The sequence below is a fragment of the Liolophura sinensis genome, chromosome 6 (assembly GCF_032854445.1).
Source record: "Liolophura sinensis isolate JHLJ2023 chromosome 6, CUHK_Ljap_v2, whole genome shotgun sequence".
In the NCBI taxonomy this organism is placed as follows: domain Eukaryota; kingdom Metazoa; phylum Mollusca; class Polyplacophora; order Chitonida; family Chitonidae; genus Liolophura; species Liolophura sinensis.
Genome location: NC_088300.1, coordinates 72,049,104 through 72,069,152, shown reverse-complemented (window position 1 = coordinate 72,069,152; position 20,049 = coordinate 72,049,104). Strand labels below are relative to the sequence as shown.

The following is a 20,049-nucleotide window of genomic DNA, read 5'->3' as shown; positions in this document are numbered from 1 at the left end:
TACGAGTTCAGTGTTAAAAGGATTGATAGGCAAATCTCAGAAGAAAGCAGTGACTTCTGGGAAGAACTCAAACTTTATAAATCAATGTTGCGTCGGCTACGTGATTTTTGTAACAATAATGAACTTCCAATGAATGTCACTTTAACCTTCCAATCCACTTTGTGGTCTGAGGAATTTGTAGTTTACCATTCCCAGTGCGAAGTGTTTAATTTTGGAGGGTTTGAAATACTAAAATATGTTAAGCGGTATCAGTATCCAAACAGCACCGTCAGGATGTTACATGCAGGATGAGACGATCGCGGATGAGGTGCTAAGGTAATTGGTGTGTACTTTTCCTTATTATGAGTACTATTCCTTATTAGTGTCATTATCCATATGTCAAAAGTGTCGATTTTTTCATCAGTGGACAAAACTTCATGAGTGGATAAACAGAGCGCTAAATCTGGCGGTTGGTCAGATAGATGACAAAGCACGGTCCGCGCTTTTCACTTTTCTCCATGCTATAAATTCTTGACTAATGCGGAAAACAGTAATCAAATACAACTAATAAAATCTTCACAGAACTTGCGACAAAAGTCTAGCAAAGATCAATTAATGTGGTATTTCAAAAGTCAAAACCATTACTTTTGATTTACAGGTTTTTTTCCATGTTGTGATATACAGTACGCTACAGGTTTAGGCAACCATATATGTACGTTTCTTCTGAACGTTTATACTGAACCGAGAGGCTCAGTGTGAGCACTGTAACTATCACATATAGCCTTCTTGTAAAACAAACCCCACAAAAACCACTACATCCCAAAAAGTTTATAATTGTGCATTTCTGTTGGTCTCTTGTGTCGTGCACACCACTTATTCTTAAAAATATACGTTGAATCTTAAAAGCGGTATTATCGTTTTGTCCCATTCAGAATATCTGCAATTGTAATTCGGCAAAAATAGTTACAATATAAAAATTTTACAAGGGTTTAGATTTTCTTATACTTATTAATAGTCTGTCCGTGAAGTATAATGTCAGCAGTAATGTTTTGTTGTCATCGTGACCACCATCATGGCATCGGATGCTTTTTGAAGTATAATAACACTGGTGTCTCTTGTCCTTCTTAATATATTTCTTCAAACGTTCCACTATCCATAATAAAGTACCAAACTACAGTTTAACAACAGTCTTGTGTGTCAAAGCTTGATCCGCTGCAAACGCCATCTGGTGGGAAGCCAAGGAAACTGCAACATCAGTCTGTATCGATGCCGCGTTGTTTTCCTGAAATACAGAACAGGATTACACAATGTATGCCAGACGAACTCACGGTTACCAGTGATCTAAATCACGTCAAGACAACTGATCCCTTGCTACGCAAAGACTGATTCCATACCATTGTCTGACTAATGTTTTCGCGTATTTAACCATGCTACGAACATAAAACACTCTCACACAGCGCGCTCTTAATTAATTCATGTTTGTCTGCTGCTGTGTATCACGTTACAGTCCGATCCCCAATAATTTACGACTCAGTTTACCCTGAGTGCCTCGGTGAATAGTCCGATCTCGAATAGTTTGTGACTCAGCTTAGGCTGAGCGCCATGATGAAGCAGTGTATCATGTTATATGACGTTATAGTCCAATCTCCAACAGTTTATCAGCCAGTGCCTTGGTGAAGAAGTGTATTAGGTTGCGGCCCGATCTCCAATAGTCTGTCACTCACCCTTGACGAAGCTGTATATCACGCTATAGTCCGATCCACGATAGTTTATTACTCACCTTATTCTGAGCACCCTTTGTGGGGCTGTGTATCTTTACAGTCTGATTCCCAATAGTGTATGACTCATCTGTTTCATATGGCAGAGTTATCTATAACTTACCCTAAGCGCCTTGGTGAAGCAGTGTATCACGTTATAGTCCGACCCCCAATAGTGTTTTAAAGGCTCAGGGACGTCCTGCCCGGGTGCTTCCAGGGTATACGTCGCTGTAAAACCAGAAGCCTGGTGTATACCCGCAATTCTTCAATATGCTCTACATGCCATATCTGGCTTATGTCCTTACCAAACAACAGAATATACCGCAAATAATTCATCACTTTCTGTTGTTTACTAACCCTCGATTATTCTGAATGATGTGACTTATATAATGCCTGTTTTTTCATCTCTGAATCTCGTCAAAAGACGACTTCTTTCAAGGTAACTTTTCCTTAATAAGACGTCGAGACAAGTTTTCGATGTGTGGCGAAAACAGTTTCAAAATACTGTAAACCCACGAAATAGAAATGCACTTACTAGTCTTCCTTGTACGAAAATCAGTATATTGCAGAGGTTCGCCAAATCGACAACGAATTTCACCCTAAAAAGAAATTTGAGAAGTGCAAATTCACAATAATTGAAACATCCCGCAAAATATTGATGTCGTGTTGCACGTCAACTGCTCAGTGAGTAACCCATTTGAGTAGACGGGTCCCGCTTTCTTAAAACTTCGTAAGTCGGATTTCTCGTAAAATGTTCGTACATGACGTAAGCTAAAGGTTATAGTCCCACAAGGCGACATCATTTACGAGGCAAATTACGAAAGAAAAAAAAAACCTTCGAGGTTTTGTGAAATTGGGCCAGGACGTCAAAACTCTGCCGGGCGAGGGAAAAAATACAACTACAAGACTATGGACACCTGTAATTCAACCTGCCTGGCTCTACTTGTCTAAGAAGGTTATTCTATCTAGTTTTTGTGCTTATAGATACATCAGAAACGAGATCTCGAGATAGGGTTCAACCTAGCAACTCACTGCATGCTAGAACTGTTAGGGAGACGAAAATCTGTCGTTTTATTTATTTGATTTATTTGATGGGTGTGTTACGCTGTATTCAAGAATATTTCACTTATACGACAGCGGGCAGCATTATAGTGGGAGGAAAGCGGGCAGATCTCGGGGAAACCCACGACTATCCGCAAGTTGCTGACAGACCTTCCCACGTACGGCCGGAGAGGAAGCCAGTATGAGCTGGACTTGAACTCACAGCGACCGCATTGGTGAAAGGCTCCTAGGTCATTACGCTGCGCTAGCCAAATGAGCCACGGATCCCCCCAAGGCACCCTCTCATTTTTAAGACGCTTGGTAAATCAGACAGGAGGCTTAAAGAAGTCCTTGTTTTAAGATGATAGAATGAAATGCTAATGCAAAGTTTTCTCTGTCAGCGTAAGATACCTCATACAGGTAGGTAGGTCTTACCATTGTCCCGAATATCTTGGTTTCACGCGTTCCGTTTAACTCCGAGAAAGCCACAACTGTGTGGGTTGCCGTTGCACCGTCTTCGAATTGTAAGCCTATCACCTAGGTGTTTAAGGATTTAAAAGTGAAAGTTTTGAAAGTTAAATGAGTACTAATCTGAATGAGTATTTCGTTAGTCTTACAACAATTTCTTTACGAAAAAGTTGTTCAAATCGAGGGACTGCACTTGATTAAAAAGTAACTGCTTATTTAGAACATGTACTTTGGATCTAACAATTCGATTGGAAAATAAATTTTTGTAAAAATGAAAACATAACGAAATATATAGATTGAAAGTCTGGTAGATGGAGAAAAGCTTACCAAATGGTTTTGAACATCGTTGTCCATGTCATAAACGCACTTCCCAAAAGGCCCTGTTTTAATCGCTTCTGTCACGTGTTCAACGTCGAGGACGTCTGATACGTTATTTACTGGAAATCCAGTGAAACCCTACATGTTAAATGGATAAAATAAAACAGCATGACTATAAATTCAGAGATAAAATGATAAAACGTGAAAGAAAACGTCCGTCACGGTAAGAAAAACGGTTGGAAATAAAAAGTTGAATCCAATGTTAAAACAAATAAACAATTATATGCTGATCATTGTGAGATCATATGACACATCTGGTTGTATGTGTAACATCTTAAATGTACTTTTATGTAGAAAGCTTCCTCATGCATTCATCTATTAAAGTATTCCTGTCTTAGGAACTGTATTTACGTTTTTAACTGGTTCGATATAGTTCTTAATGGCAGAAAATGGGCATCTCCTTTCCACAGGACATTCCCAGCATCGGTTGCTCGCTTCTGGAGGCTGGAATGATACATGGTACAGCAATCCTTCAGTCATGCTGAAAGTAACTTTCCTGGATGTACACTTACACACCCTATCAGCCAAATCAGAGATCTACAGCCACAAATAAGTCTATTGTCATTTTTCTTGTTACTCAAGGCAACTCTGAGCAGTAGTCTAGGCTAAGATAAGCCATTACCAATAGCGTCTATAAGAACATAGATTTTCAAAGTTTTTAAATTAGGCATTCAGTGCAAATGCACTCAGTGCAAATGCATTCAGTGGATATGCATTCAGTGGACAGACATTCAGTGGATATGCATTCAGCGCGGGCTGGCATTCATTACCTTTACATATGAAACCCAATTGATTGGTCATTTCATTTAAAACAGATATAGGAAATTCACATTGTCTACTGATTACGGCTTTGGGGCCAAACGTTATATAATAGATCTTACCACTATTTGTTTTCTACTAGACTTACTTATACCTCATAAACATGGCTTAATTTGAATGGTTACTGCGACATTCAGTTTGAAGTATCAAAAATATACTGGGCAATAAGGTGCTTCCACTCTGGCATTCGCTCAGTTTGTTCTCAATATCTCAGACTACTGCCTCAGTCATGCTGAATTGAAGTCTGTTGTGGTCACAATCTACACGTTGATTACGTGGCACTATTTTTGCGGCGCATGTATCGTTGCCTATTTTCTTTGCATTAAATTAATTACCTTGTTGGCCTTCGTGAAGTGGCTTAGATGGCCAAATGCTGAGAGACTCGTACATTTCTTATCGCCCATCCAGTATGAGATGAGATCCAGGTCGTGGCAGGACTTAGCGAGCACGAAAGCTCCACACATCTCCTGGCGACGGTGATAGCCCCGGACTGTGGCATGCGTACTGTATATAGTACCGTACTTCATACACGGCCAAAAAAAAAAAAAGTTACAAACACATTGATACTTCAAACATGGTCAAAAACAGGCAGTTCCTAGCTAGATCCATACATGGTACAAATCCACAGTTTAGAACTTCAGACAAGTCCAAAAAACAAGCAGTTCCTTACTTCCTACACGGTAAATAACAAACAATTCCTTACTTCATATGCAGTCAAAAAACAAAACAAAAACAAAAAAACACAAACACTTCCTAGCTTCATGCTCGGAACATTTTCGTACTTCGGACACGGCCAAAAAACAAACATATACGGTCAAAACAATCTCATTATTAAGTACTAACGTGGTATTTGATTTGGTTATCAAATTGGCGTTTTAACTGTGTATTCCTTTCACTAAATGCTAGAATAAATAAGGTCCAATAATTCAAAATATTCACTGTAAGGTTTTTTAAATGATGAGTGTGATTAGGCACATCTTTGTCAATAGAGATCGACACATCTGAACGAGGGAAACATGAGGCTAGGCCCCATTACACGTATGCTAGCTACAATTCCGTCAATAACGATTCTTGCTAAACGTGTTCAAAGATTTCCGTTACCATTTCTATATGTTGTATGTTGACAACATCCCCCACAGCACCGGAGTCGATTAATTCTTTTATTTTACTGGCTGCTGGGGAGTACCGAAGTACGTGACAGGAACAAAACATCACTTGATTCTCCACGCATGCGTTGTAAACCTCTTGACATCCCTCCATGGTCAACTGAAAGTTCAGGAATAATTCTTTCTTAAGTTATTTCCCGGACATATAGACCGTTCCTCATGTGACCATAGCGTTACTTTTGCATGTCTTTGGTGTATGTCGTTTCAAGGCCTTACTACTCTACCTATGTGGCGTCCGTGAATCAAAAGCTAATGGGGTGAGAGAAACGGAACAATAGCCACAGCAAATATAATGGGGTGAGGGAAACGTGGCAATAGCCCCAGGAAACATAATATTGTGGGAATTAGAAACGAAGCAATAGCCACAGCAAACATAATGGGCTGTGAGAAATGGAGCTATGACCACGGCAAACATAGTGGGGTGCGAGAAACGGAGCAATAGCTGTAACAAACATAATGGGGTGCAAGAAACCGAGAAATAGTCACAGCAAACATAATGGGATGTGAGAAATAGAGCAATAGCCACAGCAAACATAATGAGGTGTGAGAAACGGAGCAATAGCCACAACAAATATACTGTGCGTGGGGAAACGGATCAATAGCCACTGTGCTGCCACCCGTTGCATGTTTTTTCTTCTTCTTTGATATGGTTATCGTTCTACAGTTTTGGAGGTACGTTTAGTTATGTTTTGACATTTCAGATCGGAACAGACACTCTCGACTGAATTGTTGACTTAAGCCTAAATTTCACTCCTGCAGCCATCCACAGTATAAGTTTTTGTGCTCAGATATCTACAATAACTTTTTAACTCATCACCCTTTCCCTAAATTCTTCAAGTTGTCGCAGCTATGAGATTTTAGCGATGAACGCTACGGTGACATCTAGACTTTTGTTTCTAACCTACAACTTTCTCTTCGGTACGTCTGTACTGATATGTGAACAGTTTTCTGAGAACTTGTGAGCTTAACATATCTGTTGATGTCTTATTTTAGGTGTGCCTATGTTCTACGCTTAACACATATTCTTTGAGTAATGCATAGGCCCTGGAATTTAGTATTTTCAATTGTACAAATGTCAAGATTTTTAGCGAATCAAGGGAGATAACTCACGCTGGAGTAATGTATTAGATTACAAGCGGGACAACTCGTTACGACAAAATGTATGCATGGTATTGCCTCATCGTTATTCTCTGCAAATGTGAAACACTGTTATTAATAGCTTTTCTTTCTTTTGTTACAGCTTTTCATCCTTCTAAAACAACAGAATTAAGGTAAACATGTTTTTTGGTTTCAAGTTACAACTGGACTTCATGTGACTTTTCGGTCTATTGGAATAGTGGTTAGTTTAACTGTAAGGCGCAATTCGGTGAGACAGTATAGTAAATAGACAATGACGAACCTATCCTAGAGGAAGCAGGCGAAAGCCGCACCTCATCACAGCAGTGTTGATAGATATCCCAACAGAAGATTACACAACGGGCAACGGACAATGCCTATAGAGTGTGCTTTAGAGATATACATGTACAATATGTTGTAAAATGAGGTTTATTAGTATATATAATCTCATTATGTCACCCGACAGTTCTTTTTGCATCATAACCTTGACAGTGAATTAGACCTGACATTACTTGATAGACAGTTACGTATGCGGGGGTTTACAGATACAGGGAGAGAACAGTATGAAAACGTCTGCATTAAACAATGTAACAAGTTACAGAAATTATGGAAAAACGTGGAACAACACCTTATGTTAATAATGTTAAATCTCTTCGCCAGACTGAAAGTAATATCAGGAATAGCATGGAGACATATTATCCACAATCACAGCAGTATATTACTTTCCTCACACGTAACGTATACGTCATAAGCGTACAAGAAAGTCAACGTGACTCTCTTTATTGAAAGCCTATGAACTCACAGCAGAAACTGCTGGCAAGCGGGGCTAAAGCTAACACCAGAGGCAGTCAAGCTACTCATTTGTGTCTACGCGAATATCAAGGTCAATAAATCAGGACATTCTGTGAAATCTTCTATAAACTCCATTTTGGCTACAGAGCGAACTCAGGCTGAGGCTGCTCAGGATGGTATAGAAGAAAGTCAACGTGACTCTCTTTATTGAAAGCCAATGAACCCACAGCAGAAACTGCTGGCAAGCGGGGCTAAAGCTAACACCAGAGGCAGTCAAGCTACTCATTTGTGTCTACGCGAATATCAAGGTCAATAAATCAGGACATTCTGTGAAATCTTCTATAAACTCCATTTTGGCTACAGAGCGAACTTAGGCTGAGGCTGCTCAGGATGGTATAGAATTCAGCAAGAAGGAAGCATCTCCATACCAGTCGACCACAGCGAAGAACGTGCCCAACGTTACGTGGAATCTATACCGGTACAGAACTCAAATACATCATCAAGGGCTATACCAACTTCCTACACAGAGATCCCTCGACCTATTAATGAAGCAGTTATCACCAACACTACGCCGATTCCACACCGCACTAAACCCCAAGGCGCTAAGTTTGCACCCATCGGCTAATGACAGCACATCACCTAAATTGGCCTCATGCACAGATAGTACTTTTCTTGGATATCAGTCGTTTCTTGTTGAATAAGGAACTCCTACTATCTCGACTTATATCCTACAACGACCTGCCGAAATCCTACTCTGTATGGAAAGCAGGCTTTGCTGTGATTGTGAAAGAACTACAAGTCACCTCCATAGAAGAGCTAGACTTGTTTAGTCAAATATTTATGTCCTGAGTCATCAAAATACGCCACGAGTCTCAGAGCCGCCAGTACCAGCAGCCCACCACGAGGTCTGAGTCGGGTATGGGAGAGGCTAGATTAGCGCTACGGCGCCCCAGAGTTAGTCGAAGCTGTTCTTAGGACAAAACTGCAGAATTTTCCTAAGCTTGCCAACAAGGACCATAGGAGGCTATATGACCTCGCCCAACTCCTGTGTAATGCCACGAAGGAAGATTTGAGACACAAAACTGTACTCTCGTGCTTTGGCGCTTCACCTGGTGTGTCTCCTATAATGAGTAAGCTGCCATACAACATTCAGGAGAAATGGACAAATCAGGCTACGATCTACAAGAGACAGAAAGGTGTCACCTATCCACCATTTTCCTTCTTCGTAGAATTTAGATGTCAGTAAGACCAAAAACGAGCCCAGTTTTCTGTATGTAAGTAACCAGACTGACGGTAGACCGAAACCCGGCCACCCAAACCTGAGGTCAGTAGTCTTTGCTCAGAAACAGACATTATGTATGAAGCAAAATCCATGATTAACACTCATACACCAAAATGCCCGATGCACAAAACTATACAGTCTTTGAATGACAGCAAAGGCTTCGGAACCAAGTCGCTTGAGGATAGGAAGACAGCGATCAAGGTACATCGCATCTGCTACCATTGTTGCGCTTCCTCCTCGTTCGAGTTTACCTAAGTGGCACGGGAAAGAGCGCAGAAAGTGTATGCTGTTCTAGACGACAAGATCAACGTGTCCCTGGCTAGATCAGACTTTTTTGAGATGTTTAATGTGCAAGGTAACGACATCCCCAACTCCCTTTCATCTTGTGCTGGCTGTGTTCAGACGTCAGGTATAAGAGCCAAGAGTATAAGTGACTTCGTTTTTGAAGCCTTGCAAAAGGACTTCAGAATGGATCTCCCTACTCTCATTGAATGCAATAAGATCACGGAAGAAATAGGTACTCTTGAAGTACCATTCCGCCATCGTCATCTCCATGACATCGCAAGACAGATTCCTCCCGCAGACGACGAAGCATATATTCTGCTGTTGAGCAGACGTTATCAGCGTACAGGCACGTAATTCACCCTATGGCCAAAAACTACCTCTTTGTTGGGTAGTCGTAGGTGAAAATTACCTGGGAAAGGTTCACAAGCCAGACAGCGTAAATATCAAGAAGCCACGGCTTCTAGCATATGGAAGAACAACTTTGTTCAAACCATGTCCAAAGAAGTTCGACGTGAAGGATACTTTCTAATTAAAAGAGAGTGACATAGACGAGTCTATCTCCCAGATTACAAAGAACGACGAAAAACGGGGCATACCTGTACAGGATCGTCAGTTCCTCAGAATCATGGATAAGAGACTTACAAAAGGCTCACAGGGCCTTTTGGTAGCTCCTCTTCCGTTTAGAGCGATTGCCGAACAATAGGCCTCTAGCGGTTCAAAGAGCCAAGTCACCTGATCACAATATGAGAAACCCAATCAAACGACAGCACTTTGTCGACCTCATGCAAAAGGTGTTTGATAAGGGACTAACGCAGAACTAACACCGCCTCTTGAAGATGGTCAGGAATGCTGGTATCTGCCCTTATTTGGGATTTATTATCCAACGGAACCCAACCCGGTTAGGGGTGTTTTTGATTCGTCGGCTAAGAATCAGGGTGTTTTCTTAAATGATGTTCTTCTGAAAGGACCTGACCTCACTAACAGTTTGTTAGGCATCCTTCTTCGGTTCAGGAATGTAGAAATCGCCGTGATTGCTGACATTGAACAGATGTTCGACAGTTTCCATGTACGAGAGGATCACAGAAAATTCCTCCGGATTCTGTGGTATCGAGACAACAATCCTGACAACGGACTGGCTGATTATAGGAACTGTGTTCATGTCACCAGCTGTTGCAACTTAAGGTCTTCGTCATGTTGCCATGACGGGGACACAAGAATTTGGGCAAGGCGTAGTAGACTTTGTTAAAAGAGATTTTTATGTCGACGATGGACAAAGTATTCGGCCTACAGTAGAAGAGGCTGTCAGCCTCATGAAACGCACACAGGAGTCCTTGCAGCAGGGAGGGAACTTGTGACTAGATTGCTTCTAACAGCCCTGATGTTATGAACGCATTCCCATCAGACCACCATGCTAAGGCTCTAAGAAACTAGGCCTTGGTATCGACACAGTTCCACTACAACTTAGCTTAGGCTTATCATGGGCTCTACAACAGGATGTCTTCACATTTCTAGAGATACCAAACCACACACACGTCGTGGGATTGTATCCACAATAAACAGCATTTTCGATCCCACAGGACTCGTGGAATCAATGAATTATCCAAGGGAAGAACTGATGGACAGTGCTATCGGATGGGACGAACCTCTACCTCCAGAACGGAAAGAGGAATGACAATGTTGGAAGGAATCTAAAACCTGTCTTGAAAATCTAGAGATTCCACGTCAGAACCCCATTTTGTGTTCAACTCAAAAGGAGATTCATGTTTTCTCCGATGCTTTAGAAAAGGCCATTGCAGCAGTAGCATACCTGAAACTACCACAAGATGATGGTACACATCGTATCACATTTATCTTTGGTAAGGCGAAAGTTGCTCCATCCGATGCACAAATGATTCCTCGTCTGGAGCTCTGCGGAGCACTACTGGCAGTTGAAGTCGCAGAAATGTATCGGAGAAGCTGGACGTCCCAGTGGAGGAAATGGAATTCTACCCTGACAGTAAGGTAGCACTGGGATATCTCCATAAGGAGTCTAGAAGATTCTATGTATACGTGGCCAACAGAGTACAACGTATCAGAAAATTCACAAAAGTCCACACAAATGGTCATATGTTCCAACTCATCTTAATCCAGATGATGGCGAGCAGTTCCAGCAGCAAACATAGGGTCTACCTCCTGGCTAACGGGACCAAAGTGCTTTGGAACATATGCCTCTGGGAGAGGCTGAGTGAACATGACTAAAACTGAGAGGTCAGACCTCTGATGACATGCTTGAAATCAAACGTTTCTTCAGACACACTAGTAGGAACTCATAGATTCCAACGATTTTTTTATGTGGAGATCACTTCTAAGGGCAATAGCTAGCCTGTTCACAATGCTCAGTCTTTCAAGGGTAAGGGTCATTGTAAAGGTTGGCACACGTGCTTGAAGCCCAAGTACCTAGTTCTACAGAGACGTCAAGCTACATGTAATCAAGCAAGCCCAACAAGAGTTCTACAACCGGGAACTGAAATTACTTCGGGAAAGCAAACCTCCTCACAGAGACAGTCGGATAGCTTCTCTCGCTCACCTACTTGGGGGTCAACATTTTTGGACGTTGGTGTATCGTTACTCGACGCACCACAGCAGGCCAAATCAACAGCAAGCGTTGGGCAGTTCTATTCACCTGTCTCACTACCAGAGCTATTCACATTGAACTGGTTGAAGAACTCAGCTCATCCAGTTTCATAAATACACACCATAGATTTCACTCTCTTAGAGGACCGGTAAAACAGTTTAGATGAGACCGCGGTTTGTCTCACTGACAGTCTCGTGAGAGCTTCTCACTGGGGTCACCAAGAGGATCTTGGAGTCCATGAAGATCGGCGTTGCTGCATCAAATATCACTCATGACGTCTTATCCACTTTCACGGCAGAATTATGTGCCATGGTAAGTGCACGTCCTATCGTGCCCTTCTCGATAGATCTACTGGACCCCTTCATCTTAACTCCAGGAACTCTGCTGCATCAGAAAACAGGCCAATGTGATGAGTTTATAGAATAGTGCAATCTGAAGGACATGTACAAAAACCGTTGGAAACGTGTGCAACTCTTAGCAGATTCATTCTCCACTCGTTCGAGACGAGAGTATTTCCATACACTTCAAGCGCGTCGTAAATGGAAATCTGATGAACCAAACATCAAACCGGAGATTTACTTCTCAAGGTGAAAAATCTTCAGAGAAATCAGTGGCCATCTGGATTCATCGTTGATATCATTCCAGGAGAAGATGGAATGACAGATACATTCGTGTGGTGAGGAATGGCGAATCCAAGGCCAATTTTCTTCCTGTCACGGAGATGATAATTCTTGTTTCTACAGAATTAACTTTTCATTATTTTATTGAGTTTACATTCTTTTCCAGAACATTTCTTGTTGACATTTCTATGAAGTTAGTTCAGTGATCTATCAGAGATATATCAGGCGAGGAATGTGCTGCCACCCGTCTCGTGTTTTTTCTTCTTCTTTGATATCGTGACCGTTCTCCAGTTTTAAAGGAACGTTTAGTTGTATTTTGACATTTGACATCAGAACAGACGCTAACGGACCTAACCCTAAATTTCACTCTTGCAGCCATCCACAGTGTAACTTTTTGTGCTCAAATACCTACATTAACTTTACGACTCATCACCTTTTTCCTAAAATCTTCGCACCTTTGAGAATGTAGCCATGAACGCTACGGTGGCATCGAGACTTTTGTTTCTAACCCATCGGTATCTCTTCGGTACACCTCATCTGTGCACAGTTGTCTGAGAACTTGTGAGCTTAACATATCTGTTGCTGTCTTATTTTAGGTGTGCTTATGTATTACGCTCATACACATATTCTTTGAGTTATGTATAGGCCCTGGAATTTAGTATTTTTAATTGTAGAGTTTTACCGAATAAAGGGAGATAACTCATGCTGGAATAAAGCATTATCTTACAAGTGGAACAACTTGTTATGACAAAATGTATGTGTCGTATTGCCTCATCGTTATTCTCTGCAAATGTGAAACACTGTTATTAATAGCTTTTCGCTACAGCTTTCTACTCTTTTAAAACCACAGGATTAAAGTACACATGTTTGTTGGATTGAAGTTACAACTGGACTTCGCGTGATATTTCGGTCTACTGAAATAGTGGTTAGCTTAACTGTAAGCAGCAGCTCGGTGGGACAGTATAGCAAACATAATAAGGTATGAGAAACGGGGAAATAGCCACAGCAAACATAATGAGATGTGACAAATGGAGCAATAGCCACAGCACACACAATGGAGTGAGAGAAACGGAGCACTAGCCACAGCAAATATAATGGAGTGAGAGAAACCGAGCAATAGCCACAGCAAACATAATGGAGTGGGAGAAACGGAGCAATAGCCACAGCAAACATAAAGGAGTGGGAGAAACGGAGCAATAGCCACAGCAAACATAATTTATTTATTTATTTATTCGATTGGTGTTTTAGGCCGTACTCAAGAATATTTCACCTATATGACGGCGGGCAGCATCATAGTGGGTGGAAACCCGGGGAAAACTCACGACCATCCGCAGCTTTCTGGCAGACCATCCCACAGCAGAACCGAAGCAATAGCCAGAGCAAACATAATGGGGTGTGTGAAATGGAGCAATAACCACACAAACCTTAATTGGGTGAGAAAACAAAAGACACACTGGGATGGGAAAATGGCAGAATAGCCACAGCAATCATAATGGGTTGGGAGAACGGCAGAATAGCCACAGCAATCATAATGGGTTGGGAGAACGGCAGAATAGCCACAGCAATCATAATGGGTTAGGAGAACGGCAGAATAGCCAGAGGAAACAATGTGACATTATACCGACACCCTGCCAGCCACTTATGTTTCCTTACTCCAATCGCACAATGGTGAGGGTCAAGCGAGGTACAATTAATAAAGTCTTTGGTATGTCCTGTTCACCGATGCACAGATACTAAACACGTTATTATGCATACTTCACCTTTCAGTGAAGGTTGGGTGACATATTATCTGTCTGTGTTGCGACGTCACACATTATCCCCGTCTGTATTGTGACGTCACACAACATCCCTATCTGTATTGCAGCGTCACATTATCCCTTTATGCCAAGTAACATTTTCTCATGCGACCCTGACTTAAAGAGCGTGACGTAAACAATGGTGTCACGTGATATGTTGACAAAGGCGTAATGAACCCACGTACATGTGGAAAATATTTATCTCCTTCTTTCTCTCCAGACTGCGCTCGAGAAGCCGCTAAAGAGAGAGACAGAACAATAGGTTCTAGAGCAAAGAAGACAGCATATTGCATATCTGAGACCCTCCAAGAAAGGACTATGGCATTGTGACCTTCTGCGTTTCTCTTGACGGGAACCCCTTCTCGTCTCGGAAACCATGCCTCCTGGAACCCATAGAACTAAAGCAGAAACGTGCAAAAGTAAAAGATAACCTGGACCACAGAATGGCCAATGCAGCCAGACTCAGAAAGGAAACAATGCGACGAGTGAGAAGGAAAGTCCAAACCACTTCGGCCATACAGGGGCAAGCTGAGGTTAAGAGGGTGAAAGCTGAAGGGCGAACACGATTCTACAAGGAAAGGCTAGAAAAAATGATGGAAAAGGCTTTCAGAAACCGCCAGTCCCGTCAGGCAGGCAGATCATAAGCGGTCGAGACTAAAGGTGAAGTGGACGTGTGATCAGAGGATGGATGGAAGGGGTAGGAGGAGTGAGGATTGCAGTGAGAGGTGTATGGATTACTGTGAGACAAGTGTGGATTACAGCGAGAGAGGTGTAAATTACAGCAAGAGGAGTATAGACTACGCTGAGAGGAGTGTGGATTGAAGTCAGAGGTGTGTGAATTGCAGCGAGATGGTGTGGATTGTTGTGAAAGGAGTGTGGATTGCAGTGACAGGAGAGTGGACAGCTGTGAAAGGAGTGTAGATTACAGCGAGAGGAGTGTGGATTGCACTGAAAGGAGTGTGGATTACAGCAAGAGGAGTGTGGATTACAGCAAGAGGAGTGTGGATCACAGCAAGAGGAGTGTGGATTACAGTGAGAGGAGTGTGGATTATAGCAAGAGGAGTGTGGACTGCAGTGAGAGGAGTGTGGATTGCTGTGAAAGGAATGTAGATTACAGCGAGAGGAGTGTGGATTATGGCGAGAGGAGTGTGGATTATAGCAAGAGGAGTGTGGACTGCAGTGAGAGGAGTGTGGATTGCTGTGAAAGGACTGTAAGATTTCAGCGAGAGGAGTGTGCATTGCAGTGAAAGGAGTGTGGATTGTTGTGAGACGACTGTGAATTACAGGGAGACGACTGTGAATTGCAGTGAGAGGAATGTTGATTGCTGTGAGAGGAGTGCAGGTTACTAGGAGAGGAGTGTGCATTGCAGTGAAAGGAGTGTGGATTGTTGTGAGACGACTGTGGATTACAGGGAGAGGAATGTGGATTGCAGTGAGAGGAATGTTGATTGCTGTGAGAGGAGTGCAGGTTACTAGGAGAGGAGTGTGGATTGCAGTGAAAGGAGTGTGGACTGTTGTGAGACGACTGTGGATTACAGCAAGAGGAGTGTGGATCACAGCAAGAGGAGTGTGGATTACAGTGAGAGGAGTGTGGATTATAGCAAGAGGAGTGTGGACTGCAGTGAGAGGAGTGTGGATTGCTGTGAAAGGAATGTAGATTACAGCGAGAGGAGTGTGGATTATGGCGAGAGGAGTGTGGATTATAGCAAGAGGAGTGTGGACTGCAGTGAGAGGAGTGTGCATTGCAGTGAAAGGAGTGTGGATTGTTGTGAGACGACTGTGAATTACAGGGAGACGACTGTGAATTGCAGTGAGAGGAATGTTGATTGCTGTGAGAGGAGTGCAGGTTACTAGGAGAGGAGTGTGCATTGCAGTGAAAGGAGTGTGGATTGTTGTAAGACGACTGTGGATAACAGGGAGAAGAATGAGGATTGCAGTGAGAGGAATGTTGATTGCTGTGAGAGGAGTGTAGGTTACTAGGAGAGGAGTGTGGACTAAAGCAAGAGGTGTGTGGATTACAGTGAGAGAAGCGTGGACTGCTGCGAGAGGAGAGTGGATTTCGTTGAGTGTGCATTACAGCGAGAGGAGTGTGGATTGCAGTGGTCACCAAAGTCAATCTAGGATACTTACTGGTACCGCCTGTCCAGTTTTCACTACGTATGACCATTTTTGCAAGTGAAATCAGGTTTACGATTTAAAGTAATCATGATTCATGACCATCGCCAAACATAAGCTACAGATAACCAACTGCTCACAAGTACTGTCGTCAACTCACCGCCATGGGCGTCTCTTGCATCATGTGGTATCCTTTTTTAGCAAATGCCACTGCCGGAGCCTGCATACATGTAAGAAAGGAAATTGCCCAGTGTGGTGTGGATGCCCACACAAATCACTTATTACATGCAGTGTTAACAGCACTATTTTCTTTGCGTACAGACTGATAGGCGACTATAAAAGTACCCGTGTCCCTGTCTATATGCAGCAGAATCTGAAGGGTCACATAAATGAAGCCGAGATCCAATTTTAACACTTAGTCTGAACAAAAAAATTGGAATTCCAAAATCTTCCTCAGTCCACAGTGAGCTGATATCAAAATTCAGGAAAAAGCTAGAATTTTAGGCTTATTAAAACTCCAATGGGAACTGATACATCAGCAAATATTGCTGGATTCTAGACTCTCCACAAGTTCACTTGGAGTTGATACATCAAAAAGAAAGTGGAGCATATCTCTGAGTTCTTTGGGAGCTGATATGTGAGAAGAAAAAAACTGGAATTGCAGACTCTTCGGCAGTCCACAGTATATGAGTTGATATTAGAATGCTAAGAGACAGTGAAATTCTAGCTGCATCACCAGTCCACAGAGAGCTGGTGTACATGCATCAGCAGATAGAGAAGGCTAATAATGTTTACACTACCGGTACATGGTTTTATCTTCTTCCTGGTGAATTCAGTACGTTTTGTTATGGTAAAATTTGTAGAACTCCATCCTTTACATACTGCACGGACATAAGAACTAAGGTATAAAAGGTTAAAAACAAACATATATCCACCTATTTAGATTGGCTGGTTTATATACAAATCTCGAGAAAGTACCACCTCAAATAAGCAACTGATCCTGGCGATTTCCATATAGGGTATATATAACCTATATACCTGGTGAAGCCGAGTGTGGGTAGCAATGATGACACCATCTGCAAACTTAGGCTGCGACACCAAACTCGTCCAGTCTGCGAAAAGGGTATATAAGAGTAGGTAAGTAATAATCTAAAAGTGCTGAAGGATTTGGTCGTTATCCATGTGCTTGGTCACTGGGCTACTTCATGATCGATTCAATCAATTATCCAAGCTGACCCTATTCAGATCAGCAACCATCAGTTGGATGCCAGTAGTTCTAACGACCTCTGTAATTCCACTGAAACAATCAGAATAAAAAAAAAATTGTACCGTAGCGCTCGCACATATCACATGTACAACATATCACTCCCATGCACGATATAGTCAGAGTTTATTGTTCAGCACTTAACAATACCCTTTGTTTAATGGGAATGTGGTTATACTTAACCTGTGAAGACTTTGTCGTCCTCGATGCCGTGGTGGGTTTTCACCAGGTTGCGCTGGTACTCCCGTGGCTCCGCTATACCCACAATCTGGAGGAAATCAAAGACGAATAGCAACTGAATAACGCACATGTACAGAGCACAACTGAAAATGAGAAATTCTGATTTTCCTGGATTACCTCATTTGAATGAAAATGATGTTTTGTGTCCTTTTTATGTCCTAATGAATTATATATCGTGGATGAGTTACATGCAAATACATGTTATTCTTGTAAGGCCAGGGACAATCTACCAGTACTGTATATAGATATATTATATCTCTCTTTCTTTTCCCTATTCAGTCAGAATTCAAAGCTTTTCGTAAATCAGTTTACACGCTCACTTTTTCTCTTGCACAGCTTTTCTAAATTTCACCTCAGCCTTTGTGCTTAATTGTCTATAATAGTTCACGTGGTATCAAATCGACGGAGGACAATTCTATTTCCCTATAATTTATTGATCTGATAGGCCCCTATAGCCTACATATGGCGTTTAAGGCTGTACTCTGGAGTACCGCTACACGATGCATGTGGTGTCCTTTGATTTTAACATCCTGTCTTTCGCAAAGGTGCAGCCGATTCATTAGGGACTGTTTCAAGCAGCTGACGTTCGCACTGATCAAAACCGGATTAGCTGAGCTATGAGAGTGACGCCGTTACTAAATTAGCCAGCCAGGGCTTAACGATAAAGGTCAATGAGGCAATCCGGACTGGAAGGGCAGGACTGTTGTTTTGTATTGCGCACAGCATGTTTTATCCCAGGTCAGACGTACCTTGAGTCGGTCGGGATGCGCTAATGCATATGACGCGTAATTTTGGCCTCTCACGCCACACCCCACTAGCACCACGGTGGCAGGCCTGGTCACTTCCGACATAGCTCACGGATTAGCTCTAGACATATGCACCATTTGCAATAACCTGTTAATGCAATGGGTAAAGAAGTCTATTTAATCTGCTTGGCATGGAGGCTTAGTCCTACATAAGATATGTAGCAATGATTTATTTTATGCATCGGCTGCATGTAGTCTTTTTCACAACTTAAAACCAAAGGGAAATAATACAACAATAGGCCTAATAACCTGTAATGTTTATGACGATGGTGAAAATAATGCACAGTTTTAATAATAATAATAATAATAAGAAGAAGAAGAAGAAGAAGAAGAAAAATAATCAACAAATCAAAATCAAAAATTACCCTAAAGCAACAAACAGGAAAAATCAAAATCAAAATAGAAACAGCAAGAAGAAACAATGAATCACAAGAAACCACCCATAACTGTCCTGTCGTATGAGAGCCCCCATGGCTTGGCTGGTCCCCATTGATATTTCATTGAAAATTCCGTACAAAGATTTTTTCTTGATTTTTATCTTGCGCATCGTTGCTAAGCGAAAATGATCAGAAAAACAAACGCTCTCTAAAATGTAGCCATAACCGAATTCAGGGGGGATAACTACCATTGCACACGTACATGTAGGTCATCACATTCACTCTGTTGAGACGATGCGCCGTACATCCGGCCATGTTAAAATGGAAATTTCTATTTGTTAAGCTTCCTCTCCGGCCGTACGTGAGAAGGTCTGTCAGCAACCTGCGGATGGTCGTGGGTTTCCCCCCGGCTCTGCCCGGTTTCCACCCACCACAATGTTGACCGCCGTCTTATAAGTGAAATATTCTTGAGTACGGCGTAAAACGCCAATCAAAAAAAAAAAAAAAAAAATCAAATCTATTTGTTAACACTGGTGTCAGCGAGAAATAAAGTCCGTTTACTTACGCCCCGGATTACTGTGTAAATATACGTCTACAGTTACAAGGCCTACATGTAGTGCCTGTCTTAAGCTGTTTGAACCACATTCATGTGGTGCACGTTGTGTGCTATGCCTATATGAAAGCCTGTGCTTTTCAACAGCTGCTGAATTTCCACGAAGATGCAGATTAGAACCATTGATATGCATTTATCCATATGATATATTAATAGCGGCATTCTGAACCGATGACTAAAAGATAAAAATGTCAAAACGCTAGGACTAGATATTGGGCCTACGTTAGATTACCAGTAGATTTTATTAATCTATATGATTGGTGTTTTACGCCGTACTGAACAATATTTCACTTGTACGTATATGACACACAATGTAGACCTGTATATATATAGTTAGTAAAAAGAACGGTATTGATAAATTTCTTATGAATAATATGAATGAATCATATTTTACAACATCGTACCAGTACGATACAATATTTTTGAACAGCTGTGCCAAAATTTTAGTGAAAACCTATTTCACCATTGTCCTGAACCTCGTGTGGTGTGAACTCCTGTCCGGCAATATTCATGGGCGTACA

General features: G+C 41.9%; 1 protein-coding gene across 3 annotated transcripts; it reads right to left on the bottom strand.

The window, feature by feature from the left end:
• Positions 1-602: 602 nt before the first annotated feature.
• On the bottom strand, positions 603-20,020 carry LOC135467893 (putative oxidoreductase YteT). 3 transcript variants are annotated; one of them, XM_064745809.1, is made up of 13 exons: positions 19,933-20,020; positions 18,482-18,626; positions 17,676-17,760; positions 17,267-17,340; positions 16,389-16,448; positions 5,544-5,708; positions 4,778-4,963; positions 3,975-4,067; positions 3,573-3,701; positions 3,213-3,314; positions 2,272-2,335; positions 1,861-1,964; positions 603-1,261 (listed from the first exon to the last, which is right to left on the bottom strand). In XM_064745809.1, exons 2-13 carry the CDS (start codon positions 18,581-18,583, stop codon positions 1,151-1,153), a joined length of 1,275 nt encoding a protein of 424 aa, XP_064601879.1. In that variant the 5' UTR covers positions 18,584-18,626; positions 19,933-20,020; the 3' UTR covers positions 603-1,150. The 3 variants fall into 3 exon arrangements, with proteins under 3 accessions (XP_064601879.1, XP_064601880.1, XP_064601881.1); XM_064745810.1 differs by lacking the exon at positions 19,933-20,020 and adding an exon at positions 19,178-19,361; XM_064745811.1 differs by lacking the exon at positions 19,933-20,020 and adding an exon at positions 18,904-18,967.
• Positions 20,021-20,049: the final 29 nt, after the last annotated feature.